Raw genomic sequence first — 15,169 nt, 5'->3', positions numbered from 1 at the left:
GAAAGTCCTTGGGTGGCACAAGTGGTTTGTGATCAGCTGTTAACTTAAAGGTTGGTGGTTCAAACCCACCCAGTGGCTCCCCAGAAGAAAGACCTGGTGAATGGCTTCCATAATGATTACAGCCAAAAAAATTTTATAGAGCAGTTCTATTCTGTAACTCATGGGGTCACCATAAGTCAGAATTGACTTCAGCCCATGAATCAACCCCTACTGAAGCAATATGGAAATTTTGGCTCAGAATGGTTATCTGACTTCCAAAGGCTGGGTAGAAATAAAGGTGGGAGAACATGAGCTTGTGTTCTGAAAATGTTTACCTGTGTTGGTTTTCTTGACATTCTATATCACTGCTTTCCATGTCTTACCTTCTATGAATTCTCTTGAATGTAGGAACTACAATCTGAGAAGGCCCACATAGTATCTGGCGTATTTTGTCCATGTTGTTGTTGCTGTTAAGTGCTGTCGAGTCGGTTCCGACTCAGAGCAACCCTATGCACAACAGAATGAAACACCGCCCAGTCCTGCGCCATCCTTACAATTGTTGTTATGCTTGAGCTCATTGTTGCAGCTACTGTGTCAATCCACCTCGTTGAGGGTCTTCCTCTTTTCCACTGACCCTGTACTCTGCCAAGCATGATGTCCTTCTCCAGGGGCTGATCCTTCCTGACAACGTGTCCAAAGTATGTAAGATGCAGTCTCGCCATCCTTACCTCTAAGGAGCATTCTGGCTGTACTTCTTCCAAGACAGATTTGTTCGTTCTTTTGGCAGTCCATGGTATATTCAATATTCTTCTCCAACACCACAATTCAAAGACGTCAACTCTTCTTTGGTCTCCTTATTCATTGTCCAGCTTTCACATGCATATGATGCGATTGAAAATACCATGGCTTGGGTCGGGCACACCTTAGTCTTCAGGGTGACATCTTTGCTCTTCAACACTTTGAAAATTTTGTCCATAAAAAAATACTACATGTTAAATAAATGTGAACTAGAAATACAGTTAATTTCTATTTATATCTTCCTAAATTGCTTTTCATCCTTACCTTCTCATGTACCAACAGCTTAATGGCAGAGAAGAACCTCACCTTAGTGACTGAATTCCTCCTTATTGCCTTCACAGAATGTCCTGAATGGGGACTCCCTCTCTTCTTTCTGTTCGTTTTTATCTATCTCATCATTTTGTTGGGAAACTTGGGGATGATTATCCTGATCCACATGGATTGCCAGCTTCACACCCCAATGTACTTCCTTCTGAGTCACCTCTCCTTCATGGACATCTGCTACTCATCTGTCACTGTTCCTCAGATGTTGGCCATGTTGTTGGAACATGGGGCAGTTTTATCCTACTCACGCTGTGCTGCTCAGTTCTTCCTGTTCACCTTCTTTGGTTCCATTGACTGCTACCTCCTGGCTCTTATGGCCTATGACCGCTATGTGGCTGTGTGCCAACCTTTGCTTTATGCCACCATCATGACACAGAAGGCCCGTTTGTGTTTTGTGGCTGGGGCTTATGTTGCTGGCCTTTTCAGTGCCTCAGTGCGGACAGTCTCAACTTTCACTCTTTCCTTCTGTGGGACCAATGAGATCGACTTCATTTTCTGTGACCTTCCACCACTCTTAAAGCTGACCTGTGGGGACAGCTATGCCCAGGAGGTGGTAATTATTGTGTTCGCCATTTTTGTCATTCCTGCTTGCATGGTGATGATCTTGGTGTCCTACCTGTTCATCATTGTGGCCATTATGAGGATCCCCTCAGCTGGTGGAAGGGCCAAAACCTTCTCTACATGTGCCTCTCACCTCACCACCGTGTCACTCTTCTTTGGCACCCTCATCTTCATGTATCTGAGAGGTAAGTCCGGCCAGTCCCCAGAGGAGGACCGGGTGGTGTCTGTGTTCTACACAACAGTGATTCCTATGTTGAACCCATTCATCTATAGCCTGAGGAATATGGAGGTGAAGGAAGCCCTGAGGAAAATTCTTAGTAGAGCCAAGTTGTCCTAATCATCTCTACCTTTGTGAAAATTTTGAGAATCACCTCCTTTGTGATGCCAGTATTCTGAGCACTCATTATTTAAATGAATATGCCATGGTAACCAAATCGAACCTACTGATGTTGAGTTGATTCTGACTCATAGCAACCCTATAAGACAGAGTAGAACTACCCCATAGGGTAGATTCAAACTGCTGACCTTTTGGTTAGCAGCTGAGCTCTTAACCACTGTAGAGAACCAGGCCTTTAGCTCCAGAGAGAGGAAGGAAGAAAAAGAAGAGGCAACCTGAGAAGAGACTGGACAAGAGACAAAAAGATCTGAAATTAAATCCTGTGCAATCCAGTTGCACACCTCATCAGCCTGTGGCTATAAAACAAGTTGATATTTTTTGCAAATTTTTTAAATGAAAGATTTTCATTGTACAGAAAGATTGAATATAATGTTTAGTGAACCCCCTATACCACATGCCTGGATTCTGGGATTGTTAATATTTCTTTGCATTTGCTTTATTATGTATGTATAATCATCCATCTATCCATTTTCCAGTTCATCCTTCAAGCCACCTAATTTTTATAAGCACTTAAAAATGAGTTGTAGACATCAGCACTAGTATCCTTCACTCTCACACATGTTAGAATGTATATCATTAGTTAGGATTCAATACCTAGATTACATTTATTTTAATGATCAAATTATGGTAGTTTGAGACTTCACTGGCCTGATTAATAAAGTGACCCCGCTCAAGGTATTCTTCAGACCCTTCTGTGGTTCCCTACTAGAATCTCTAAAAAACATACACAATAACACATCTGTTAATTGCTATAACCACTGGAAATATGCCCTGTTCTTAGTTCTTTCCCATTTGCTTCAGCTCCCACTTGTCACATTCTTGACTGATAATCTATTTGGTGAAGTAATACCATTCCTTCTGCCCATAATCGGATCTCCAATGTCTGTATCATAGATGATGACTACGTTCTTAATGCTTTTGTATTCAGGAATCCAGAGCACTGCTGCTTTTCGTACAGGTGTCCTCGCCTGCACGTAGTCCCTGTGCTCTGCAACAGTCCAGCCTGTCCAAAGTCTCACAAAGTTTGTTGGTTCTTGATCGTCAGTTTAAAAAAAAATTGTATTTATTTATTTGTTTATTTGTTGTTGTTGTTGAGAATATATATAGCAAAACAGACACCAATTCAATAGTTTCTACATGTACAGTTCAGTGACATTGATTACATTGAGTTGATTGAGTTGTGCAACCATTCTCATCCTCCTTTTCTGAGTTGTTCCTCCCTCATTAGTATAAACTTACTGGCCCCTAAGGTTCCTGTCTTATCTTTTGAGTTGTTGTTGTCAATTTGATCACATACGGATAGTTCTTAAAAGAGCATAATGCTCAAGGCAGACTTTTTTTTCCTACTTAAGCTATTGTTTGATTTCAAGAAGACTTCAGGGGATATTTTTGGTTTAGGGTTTAAAGATTATCTCAGGGCGATAGTTCCAGGATTCATCCAGCCTCCATGACTCCAGGAAATCTGGAGTCTATAAGAATGTGAAATTCTATTCTTCATTTCTCTCCTTTGATCAGAATTCTTCTGTAGAATCTTTGATCAAAATGTTCAGTAGTGGTAACCAGCAACCATCCAGTTCTTCTGGTCTTGTGGCAAAGAAGACAGCTGTTAATTGAGTCAATTAGCTATGCATTCCATTTCCTCCAATTTCTGACTCTCATTCTTCCTCTCTTGCTCCAAGTGAATAGAGGCCAATTATTGTGTCTTAAAAGGCCTCTTGTAAGTTTTTAAGACCCCAGGAACTATACAACAAATTAACTACACAACAAATTATGAGGTTGAACAGGAGCACTAAACACATTATTAGGCCAATTAACTGGACTATTCCATAAAATCATGGCCCTAAACCCCTAAACCAAGGAGTCAAATCCCATAAGGGTTTGGTTGTACATAAGCAGCCTCAGCAGCTGCTGTTCTGTTTTTCTTCTAACTCTTGGTGCCTCAATCAAACCCAAGGCACTGGAAAGGAACAAACCCCATCTACTCCAACTTTTTCTGCTTTCTCTTTAGTGCTTGTATTAGTCAGGGTCCTCCAGAAAAGAAACAGAACACAGATAATATCTTTCTCTAGCTGTCTATTGAGAGATATAGATTTATTTTAAAGAAATGACTTACTTGATTATGGGGACTGGGAAGTCCAAAATACATAAACCAGGAAGGTTGGAAAATCCCGCAGGATATTTATTTTATAGTCTTGAGGTAGAATCCTTCTCCTCTTGGAAACCTCAATTTTTGAGGTTAAGGCCTTCAACTGATTGGATCAGGCCCACCCACATTATCAAGGGTAATCACCTAAAAAACAACCAGACAACCAAACTTGTTGCCGTGGAGTCGATTCCTACTCATAATGACCCTATAGGACAGAGTAGAACTGCCCTGCAAGGTTTCTAAGGCTGTAAATCTTTACAGAAGTAGGCTGCCACATCTTTCTCCCATGGAGCAGCTGGTGGGTTTGAACCACTGACTGTCTGGTTAGCAGCTGAGTGCTTAGCCACTGCACCATCAGGGCTCCTATAAAAACCAAATATGTTGCCATCAAGTCTATTCCAACTCATAGCAACCCTGTATTTAGAGTCAACTGATGGTAAATGTTAATTGCATCAACAAAATACTTTCCCAGGAACATCTTGACCAATGTTTCGCACCATAGGCAAGCCAAGTTGACTCATAAAATTAACTATATCAATCCTTGTTCCTAAAGGAGGTGACAATATCTTACAAACAGTATGAGGTCCAACTCAGTCAGTCAAAAATTCTGTGTCACATGAAGAAATGTTTGTGATCACTGGCCATTAGAGAAATGCAAATCAAAACCACAATGAGATACCATCTTACTCCAGCATTGCTAGTACGAATCAAAAAAACAGGAGATAACAAATTTTGGAGAGGCTTCGGGAAGATCGGAACTCTTGTGCACTGCTGGTGGGAATGCAAAATGATACCACCATTTTGGAAAATGATATGGCACTTCCTTAGAAAGCTAGAAATAGAAATACCATATGTTCTAGCAATCCCACTCCTAGGAATATATTCTAGTGAAATAAGAGTCGTTGCACAAATAGACATATGCACACCCATGTTCCTTGCAGCATTGTTCACAATAGCAAAAAGATGAAAACGACCTCGATGCCCGTCAACAGATGAATGGATAAAGAAAGTGTACCTAAACACAATGAAGTGTTACCTAACGATAAAGAACAATGATGAATCTTTGAAGCATTTCATAGGAGGGCATTATGCTGAATGAAAGAAATCAATCACAAAAGGACAAATACTGTATAAGATCACTATTATAAAAACTCATGAAAATGTTTACACACTAAAAGAAACAATCTTTGATGGTTACGAGGGAGGGGAGAGGTGGTTACGGAAAAACACTAAGTAGACAGGAAATAAGTGGTAACTTTTGTGAAGGGTAAGACGACAGTACACAATACTGGGGAAGCCAGAATAACTTGTATAAGGCAAGGTCATGGAAGCTCCACAGACTCATCCAAATTCCCTGAGGGACTGAATTGCTGGGTTGAGGGCTGTGGGGACCATAGTCTTGGGGAACATCTACCTCAATTTGCATAATAGTTTATAAATAAAATGTTCTATATTCTTTTTTTTTAATTCTACTTTGGTGAGTAGCATCTGGGGTCTTAAAAACCTGTGAGCAGCCGTCTAAGATACGTCACTGATCTCACCCCCTCTGGAGCAGGAAAGAATGAAGAAAACTAAAGATCCAAGGGAAAGTTTAGGACTGATGAACCACAACTACAGTGGCCTCCACCAAACTGAGTCCAGTACAAGTAGATGGTACCCAGCTACCACCACTGACTGCTCTGACAGGGATCACAACAGAGGGTCCCGGACACAGCTGGAGAAAAATATAAAACAAAATTCTAACTCACAAAAAAAGACCAGACTTACTGGCCTGACAGAGACTGGAGAAACCCTGACAGTATGGCCCCCGGACACCCTTTTAGCTCAGTAATGAAGTCACTCCCGAGATTCACCCTTCAGCCAAAGATTAGACAGGGCCATAACAAAATGAGACTAAAGGGGTACACCATTCCAGGGGCAAGAACTAGAAGGCAGGAAGGAACAGGAAAGGTGGTAATAGGGAACCCAAGGTTGAGAAGGGAGAGTGTTTTCATGTCGTGGAATTGTTAACCAATATCATAAACCGATATGTGTAGTGTTTAATGTGAAGCTAGTTTGTTCTATAAACCTTCATCTAAAGTACAATAAAAGAAGAAAATTCTGTGTCATACACGAAATTCCAGTAACAGAATTTTAAATTGGAAGAAACAGTAAACGAAGGGTGGAAGATCCAGGGTAAAGGAGGTCAATTTAAGATCACTTATGGTAAAAATGGTGGCAGTGGTGAAGAGCCATGGGGCTGCTACCAAAAGGTTGGCAGTTCAAATTCACCAGCTGTTCCTTGGAAACCCTTTGGAGCAGTTCTCTGTCCTACTGGGTTGCTATGGATGGAATTGACTCCAAGGCAACAGGTTTTTTTTTTTTTTTTTGGTGTGATAAAATAGCCAAGGAGACCCGGTGGCATAGTGGTTAAGTACTTGGTTGCTAACTGAAAGGTTAGTGGTTTGAACCCACCAGCCACTCCACAGGAGAAAGATGTGGACTTCTGCTTCTGTGAAGGTTACAGCCTTGGAAACCCTATGGGGGCAGTTCTACTCTGTCCTATAGGGTTACTATGAGTTGAATTGGCTTGACAGCAATAGTTTTTTTTTTTTGGTTTATGGAAAAATAAAACACATTGAAATATTCAAGAATTATGTTTATTCTACAACACAGGATATTTTAATATAATTTTCATAAGAAATATTGATTTCTTTAATAGTGGCTTATCTAGGTATTAAAACCCAGGCTGAAAGTTTATAGCTCCCCTAGGGGGACGGTTAGTAAGTAGTTCATGTGTCACTTGAGTTACAGGTTGTGGGAAAAGTTAAGAAGTAGTTAGAAAGCTGGAATTAGTTATATGAATTTCCCTCCTAATGAAAAAGGGCACTATTTTGTTTTTGTGAATAATAGGGTAATACATAGAAATACTATTTGCTCTCTTAGAATTTGCCAGAAGGCAGGAATTGCACCATGGACTGAAAAGGAGTACTATGAGATTAAATTGCCAGCTTTCGGAAAACAATTTAATGTCTTCTTCTGATGAAATTCTAAGCAGGCGGTTAAAGACTTCTATCCAATAAATAAGGGCTGCAGAAATGAGTGTCCTTGCAGCCCCAGTGATATATGCAGGACTACATGTACTTTTTACTCTGCAAAGAGTTCAGGGAAAGAAAGAAAATTGCTTTCCACTTAAGTGTGGAAAAAGAGATGTTATATTAAGTAATTCATGGACTAGTTGATAATAGGGAGGTTAAAAAATAAAAAAAAATAGGGAGGTTACCTGGTTTTAAATAGGTGTTAAATTTCCTTACATCTTGCTACACCTTGTGTTGAACTCACTTAAATAAAACAATCTGTGATTGTTTTTGTTGTTATCTTAAATTCTAAAAGTTCTGTTTTAATAGAAATATACAACCAAAACCAAATCAAAATATACAGCGGATGATAATCTTTCAAAAATCCACTTTTTCATTACCAAGATTAAAGAAAACCAAGACCAAGAACTGCCATCGGCTGGAAAGTTCTGAATTGTGGTTATAATACTTAACAGGAAAACAAAAAGTCTTCTGGAAAGATAACCTTGAACGTCTAGCCTAATAAGGGGATGATGAGTGTAATACCCTATCTGTACCTTGTGTGGTCTGCCTTCCTGAAAGTAGGGTTCTTTCTGATGCCTCGGCAGCCTATTTAACCTGGGGGAGGGGTGGGTTGGGGGTCACTACTGTTTATGGACCAAAGCTGCAGGGACTTAGTCACTGGACCCACTTCTCAATTGAGAGGAAAGCCTTTCTTAAAGGAATCCTTTGAGGGACCTATCTGGCAGGATGCTGTTCCCACCTTGCTCCTCATCATCCGTTTCCCATGAGGAAGCCAGTCGGACAGAGACTTGAAGGAGCCAGGTCTGAAATGAGTCATCAGGAGATGATGTTTCTTGGAATGATTCTCCGTTGCTGTTTGGCACTTAGTTAAACGCTGAGCCTCTTTAGAACTGCACCGCCTAAGGAGCATCCTTCTTAGGAGCTCTAGCTCTGCAGAATGCTAATCTGCCTGATATGAAAAAGAGGTTCTGTGGTCAAATACTTTCGGGAAATGGTGGGTTAGAGAAAGTTGATGAGGTTTCTTAATTATACGACTTAATAGGTCCTTAATATGCTGATATGCAATATAATTTTCCATATGGGGAACAGTGTATGCAATGATTTCCAAGCTTATGAGAACAGTAAACCTATTTTCCTTCCTGGAACATCTACCTAAGACACCTTGGGAAATGTAAGCCTTTGCAAGGGAGGGGCTCTCTGGCAGTGGGTCTCCAACTTTGCTGCATTGTAATCCTTTGGGGATTAAAAAAAAAAAGCTAAGGATGCCTGGCTCCCACATTCAGACATCCTGATTTAATTGGTATAGGGTATAATCTGGGCATCAGGGTTTTAAAAGGTCCCAGGTTATTCTAATGTGCAGCAAAGTTGAAGAAATACTTCTCTAGAGCCCTCTCATCTTGTGCCACCTTCTGAGTAGCCTTAATCAGCAGGACACTGGCCTGAGTTCACATCATTATTTTGCTACCAAGTAGCTGTGTGGCCCTCTCTGTATCTGAAAAAACAAACCAAACCCATTGCTGTCGAGTCAATTCCAACTCATAGTGACCCTCTAGGACAGAGTAGAACAGCCCCACAGGGTTTCCAAGGACCGGCTGGTGGATTCGAACTGCCATTTTGGTTAACAACTCTTAGCCTCTGCACCACCAGGCTCCACTCTTTGTATCTAGATCCCTTTATATATAAGACACACAACCATTACATCCACCCTACTAGCTCACAGGTCTCTTGTGAGGAAGGAAGCCTCTGATGGGGCTTCGGAGAAATCATGTTCTTCAAGAGCATACCCTTATTATTTTACTCTAGTTTACAACACCGCACAGAGAGCCAAACTGCACCAGAGCTCCTGAGAATGTGCCCCAAGGCACAATCTCTTGATATAGTTTTTGGGAATAGTTGTATCAGAATCACATTCTTGTTAACAATGTAGATTCCTGCACCCCATGGCAGATGCACTGAATCAGAATCTCTAGGGGTGGAATGCTAGAATTTTAGTCTTTTTTTTTTTTCCTTTTATTGCCTCTAAATTTTTTATTGTTGTTGAAAATATACACTGCAAAACATACACCAATTCAACTATTTGTACATGTACAATTCAGTGAACTTGATTACATTCTTCAAGTTTCGCAACTACTCTCACCCTCCTTTTCTCAATTGTTCCTCTCCTTAGCATAATTTCACTGACCCCTAAGAACCTTTCGAATTTCTGTTGTCAGATTGATCCTATATAGACAATTCCTGAAAAGAGCAAAATGCTCCTGGCTTTCTGGGTAATTTTAATCCACACTGAGGTCTGAGAAGCAATGCCATGGTTGTAGGAGTGTGGGGAGAAGAGAATTGGTCACCATCAAGAACTTGCTCAGTCTGCCTAGTAGAAGTCTGCTCATAACCCATTTGTACCTGCCTGTACAACATTTCATCTCATGAATCCCCCACTTGCACCATTCTCTTCTCCTGCCCAATCATGCAATGGTGAACTTCTAGGGTCACCTATTATAGCACCCCCCACGTGTCTGTCAGTTTGTCATACTGTGGGGGCTTGCATGTTGCTGTGATGCTGGAAGCTATGCCACCAGTATTCAGATACCAGCAGGGTCACCCATGGAGGACAGGTTTCAGCTGAGCTTTCAGACTAAGCCAGGCTAGGAAGAAGGACCTGGCAGTCTACTTCTGAAAAGCATTAGCCAGTGAAAACCTTATGAATAGCAGCAGAACATTGATGTAGTGCTGGAAGATGAGCCCCCAGGTTGGAAGACACTCAAAAGATGACTGGGGAAGAGCTGCCTCCTCAAAGTAGTGTCAACTTTAATGACGAGGATGGAGTAAAGCTTTCGGGACCTTCATTTGCTGATGTGGCATGACTCAAAATGAGAAGAAACAGCTGCAAATATCCATTAATAATCAGAACCTGGAATGTACAAAGTATGAACCTAGGAAAATTGGAAATCATCAAAGATGAAATGGAACACATAAACATTGATATCCTAGGCATTAGTGAGCTGAAATGGACTGGTATTGGCCATTTTGAATCAGACAATCATATAGTCTACTATGCTGGGAATGACGACTTGAAGAGGAATGGTGTTGCATTCATCGTCAAAAAGAACATTTCAAGATCTATCCTGAAGTACAACGCTGTCAGTGATAGGATAATATCCATATGCCTACACAGAAGACCAGTTAATACGACTATTATTCGAATTTATGCACCAACCACTAGGGCCAAAGATGAAGAAATAGAATATTTTTATCAGCTGTTGCAGTCTGAAATTGATTGAACATGCAATCAAGATGCATTGATAACTACTGGCGACTGGAATGTGAAAGTTGGAAACAAAGAAGGATCAGTAGTTGGAAAATATGGCCTTGGTGATAGAAACAATGCTGGAGATCGAATGATAGAATTTTTCAAGACCAACAACTTCATTGCAAATACCTTCTTTCACCAACATAATCTGCAACTATACACATGGACCTTGCCAGATGAAACACACAGAAATCAAATTGACTACATCTGCGGAGAGAGATGATGGGAAAGTTCAATATCATCAGTCAGAACAAGGCCAGGGGCCGACTGTGGAACTGACCATCAATTGCTATTATGCAAGTTCAAGCTGAAACTGAAGAAAATCAGAGCCAGTCCACAAGAGCCAAAATATGACCTTGAGTACATCCCACCTGAATTTCTAGACCATCTGAAAAATAGATTTGATGCATTGAACACTAGTGACCGAAGACCAGACGAGTTGTGGAATGACATCAAGGACATCATATGTGAAGAAAGCAAGAGGTCACTGAAAAGACAGGAAAGAAAGAAAAGGCCAAGATGGATGTCAGAGGAGACTCTGAAACTTGCTCTTAAACACTGAGCAGCTAAAACAAAAGGAAGAATTGATGAAGTAAAAGAACTGAACAGAAGGTTTCAAAGGGCGGCTCGAGAAGACAAAGTAAAGTATTATAATGACATGTGCAAAGAGCTGGAGATGGAAAACCAAAAGGGAAGAACATGCTCAGAGCTTCTCAAGCTGAAAGAACTGAAGAAAAAATTCAAGATTCGAGTTGCATTAGTGAAGGATTCTATGGCAAAAATATTAAACGGCACAGGAAGCATCAAAGAAGATGGAACGAATACACAGAGTCATTATACCAAAAAGAATTAGTTGATATTCAATCATTTCAAGAGGTGGCATATGATCAGGAACTGATGGTACTGAAGGAAGAAGTCCAAGCTGCTCTGAAGGCATTGGGGAAAAACAAGGGTTTTTGACGGAATATCAATTGAGATGTTTCAACAAATGGATGTAGCGGTAGAGGTGCTCACTCGTCTATGCCAAGAAATATGGAAGACAGCTTCCTGGCCAACTGACTGGAAGAGATCCATATTTATGCCTATTCCCAAGAAAGGTGATCCAACTGGATATGGAAATTATAGAGCAATATCATTAATATCACATGTGAGCAAAATTTTGCTGAAGATCATTCAAAAACGGCTGCAGCAGTGTATCAACAGGGAACTGCCAGAAATTCTGGTCGGTTTCAGAAGAGGATGTGGAACCAGGGATATCATTGCTGATGTCAGATGGATCCTGACTGAAAGCAGAGACTACCAGAAGGATGTTTACCTGTATTTTATTGACTATGCAAAGGCAGTCGACTGTGTGGATCATAACAAATTATGGATAAAATGGCGAAGAATGGGAATTCCAGAACACTTAATTGTGCTCATGAGGAATCTTTAGATAGATCAAGGAGCAGTTGTTCAGACAGAACAAGGGGGTACTGCATGGTTTAAAGTCAGGAAAGTTGTGCATCAGAGTTGTATTCTTTCACCATACCTATTCGGTCTGTGTGCTGAGCAAATAATACTAGAACCTGGAATTTATGAAGAAGAACAGGATAGTAGTATTGGAGGAAGACTCATTAACAACCCGTGTTATGCAGATGACACAACCTTGCTTGCTGAAAGTGAAGAGGACTTGAAGCACTTACTAATGAAGATCAAAGACCACAGCCTTCAGTATGGATTGCACCTCAAAATAAAGAAAACAAAAATCCTCACAACTAGACCAAAGAACAACACCATGATAAATGGAGAAAAGATTGAAGTTGTCAAGGATTTCATTTTACTTGGATCCACAATCAACAGCCATGGAAGCAGCAGTCAAGAAATCAAATGATGCATTGCATTGGGTAAATCTGCTGAAAAGGACCTCTTTAAAGTGTTGAAGAGCAAAGATGTCACCTTGAAGACTAAGGTGAGCCTGACCCAAGACATGGAATTTTCAATCGCATCATATGCATGTGAAAGCTGGACAATGAATAAGGAAGACCGAAGAATTGGCACCTTTGAATTGTGTTGGCGAAGAATATTGAATATAGCATGGACTGCCAAAAGGACGAACAAATCTGTCTTAGAAGAAGTACAGCCAGAATGCTCCTTAGAAGCAAGGATGGTGAGACTGTGTCTTACATACTTTGGACATGTTGTCAGGCGGAATCAGTCCCTGGAGAAGGACTTCATGCTTGGTAGAGTACAGGGTCAACAGAAAAGAGGAGGACCCTCGACGAGGTGAATTGACACAGTGGCTGCAGCAATGAGCTCAAGCATAACAAAGATTGTAAGGATGGCTCAGGACCAGGCAGTTTTTCCTTTTGTTGTACATAAGGTCGCTATGAGTCAGAACGGACTTGACGGCACCTAACAACAACAACAATGATAGCATGTCTTCACGATAGGGAGTAAAGGCTTGTGCTTACAAAACAGCCTCCTTTTGGGATCTGGTCACATCTTGTAAGAGTGCCATTGTGCAGAACCCCTGACAAAATTCCCACCTGTGATACAGGAAACCTTCAAAGAAGCATATTCATTTTGACAGTACTAGGAACCAGCCCAATCCGACCCTGCTGAGTAATGGCAGCACATGGGGTGGGGCTTTGGAACTTTGCAATTAAAGAGAAACCTTCGAAGATATTAGACACCTTATTAGGAAGTCACATGAAGACAATTCACCTCTCCCCGGAGATTCATTTCAGGAACCAATTAGGGTATGAAGCTGGGGCAGTGAGTACAAGAAGCTCCTTCAGCAAGGTCTAGTGTTGGATCAGAAGCTCAGGAAGAGAGGCTGGTCCCCTACCCATGGTATGCTGGGCTGAGTGTGAAAAAATATTGGAAACTCGAGTCAGGGTGCAAGGAAAGAGACCAAAGGAAAAAAACAAACAAAACCCCCCAAACCCAAAGCCATTGCTGTTGAGTTGATTCCGACTCATAGTGACCCTATAGGGCAGAGTAGGACTGCCCCACAGGGTTTCCAAGGCTGTAATCCTTATGGAAGCAGAATGTTGTATCTTTCTCCCATAGAGGAAAGAGAAAGACTTCATAAAGTGGAAATAAGACATAGAGTAGCAAGAGACGGCCTCATCTCAACCAAGCTGCTGTGATTACAGACCTCAGGCTGCCTTGTTATTTTATTGGATTGGAAAAAATGAGGTAACTGAAGTTCAGAGAGGAAAAGTGACTTGCCCAGGGTCACACATATAGCGCTGGCAAACTAGAGCCCAAGCCATTTTCTGCATCAGCAGTGTTTCCTCTCAGTGACCCTAGATATGCCACTCCTGTCAGTAGAAGAGCAACAAACAGCAGGTCAGAGGCAGAAGAAACACTGAAGAAGGAGGGAAGGCGATAGCGAAGTGGAATTCAGGTTAAGGATGGTTTGTGCTCAGATCATGGCTTCCAGATCTAATTTCCTTTCTTTGTCATTATCCCTATTGGGTCTTTTCAGCATTGGCTTGGCTGTTGGTGCCTGAGGAATTCAAACATGATCAAATCCCTTCTTTACAGCTCTGTTCTAGAATATAAATAAATAAAAATTAAAAAATGAAAATAAAAAAAGTTCAATCCTATTGCTGTCCAGTTGACTCCAACACATGGTGACTCCATGTGCTACAGAGCCATAGGGTTTTCTTGGCTGTAATCTTTATGGAAGCAAATCACCAGGCCTTTCTTCCATGGGACCGCTGGGTGGTTTTGAGCTGCCAACCTTTAGGTTAGTAGTAGAGTGCAAACTGTTTGCACTGCCCAGGGACCTCGGAACTCTACAAAGGACCCTCAGATCCATTAACTTGGGTTCCTTCAATAGTGCTCAGACAACACCAGATAGCAGAGATACTTCTGCTTCTCTCTTTCAAATTTGGTTGCTGTTTATTGTCAAATTACTACTTTTTATTGGAAGCTGTTAGAACAACCAAACAATGCTTATGGAGATTTGTTAGGTGCTAAAAGGAGCTTATATTTGCTATTTTGATTCCAACATTAATGCTAGTATTTATTTTAAAAATCCCCCTTAATCAGCCAGCCAACTCTAATTAGGCTAACAGCTGTTTGTTAAACATGCATGTTGTTAGACTGAGAATACAAATATTTCTACCAGCAGAGCCCATTGCTGACTACTAATGGATTTTTTTGGGGGGGGGGTTCATGCTCTTTTGCTTGTAGAATATAAATTTTCCTTCCTTAAAATGTTCATTTTAAATAACCCAGTGCTGTCGTTAGCCGTCATATGTATACGGAGTGATTTTAGTTTTCCAATGCACTTTTGCTTCAGTTTTAATCTATGCATTAACCTTATCTCATAAGCAGAGCAGATATTATGATCTCCTTTCAGCAGAAGAGGAAATTGAAGTTCAGAGAGGTTAAGTGCCTTGTGTAAGATCAAACAGCTAATTGGGGGCAGAGTGGCAAATACAAGAGCTGACTTGTAAATCAGAGAATCACTTGCTCTCCTTTTTCACTGTGATAGAAGGATTCATCACTTCTTATCTTGTATTAGAGTAAGCTATCTACTTGTTTATTTCCACTGTCTCGGTTATCTAGTGCTGCTATAACAGAAA

At 40.9% G+C, this 15,169-nt stretch overlaps 1 protein-coding gene across 1 annotated transcript; it reads left to right on the top strand.

Annotated features, from left to right (window-relative positions):
• Nucleotides 1–1,063: 1,063 nt before the first annotated feature.
• LOC100657200 (olfactory receptor 9Q1) lies at nucleotides 1,064–2,582 on the top strand. The gene has a single exon (XM_010600924.3). The coding sequence runs from the start codon at nucleotides 1,064–1,066 to the stop codon at nucleotides 1,997–1,999; it is 936 nt and encodes a 311-aa protein (XP_010599226.2). The 3' UTR covers nucleotides 2,000–2,582.
• Nucleotides 2,583–15,169: the final 12,587 nt, after the last annotated feature.

Source organism: Loxodonta africana, chromosome 7 (genome assembly GCF_030014295.1).
Source record: "Loxodonta africana isolate mLoxAfr1 chromosome 7, mLoxAfr1.hap2, whole genome shotgun sequence".
In the NCBI taxonomy this organism is placed as follows: domain Eukaryota; kingdom Metazoa; phylum Chordata; class Mammalia; order Proboscidea; family Elephantidae; genus Loxodonta; species Loxodonta africana.
Note: the sequence above shows the minus strand (reverse complement) of the source record. Positions and strands in the feature narration are given on the sequence as shown.

Excerpts from the sequence above, each read along its gene's own strand:
- LOC100657200 (XM_010600924.3), top strand. The coding sequence starts at position 1,064 with ATGGCAGAGAAGAACCTCACCTTAGTGACTGAATTCCTCCTTATTGCC.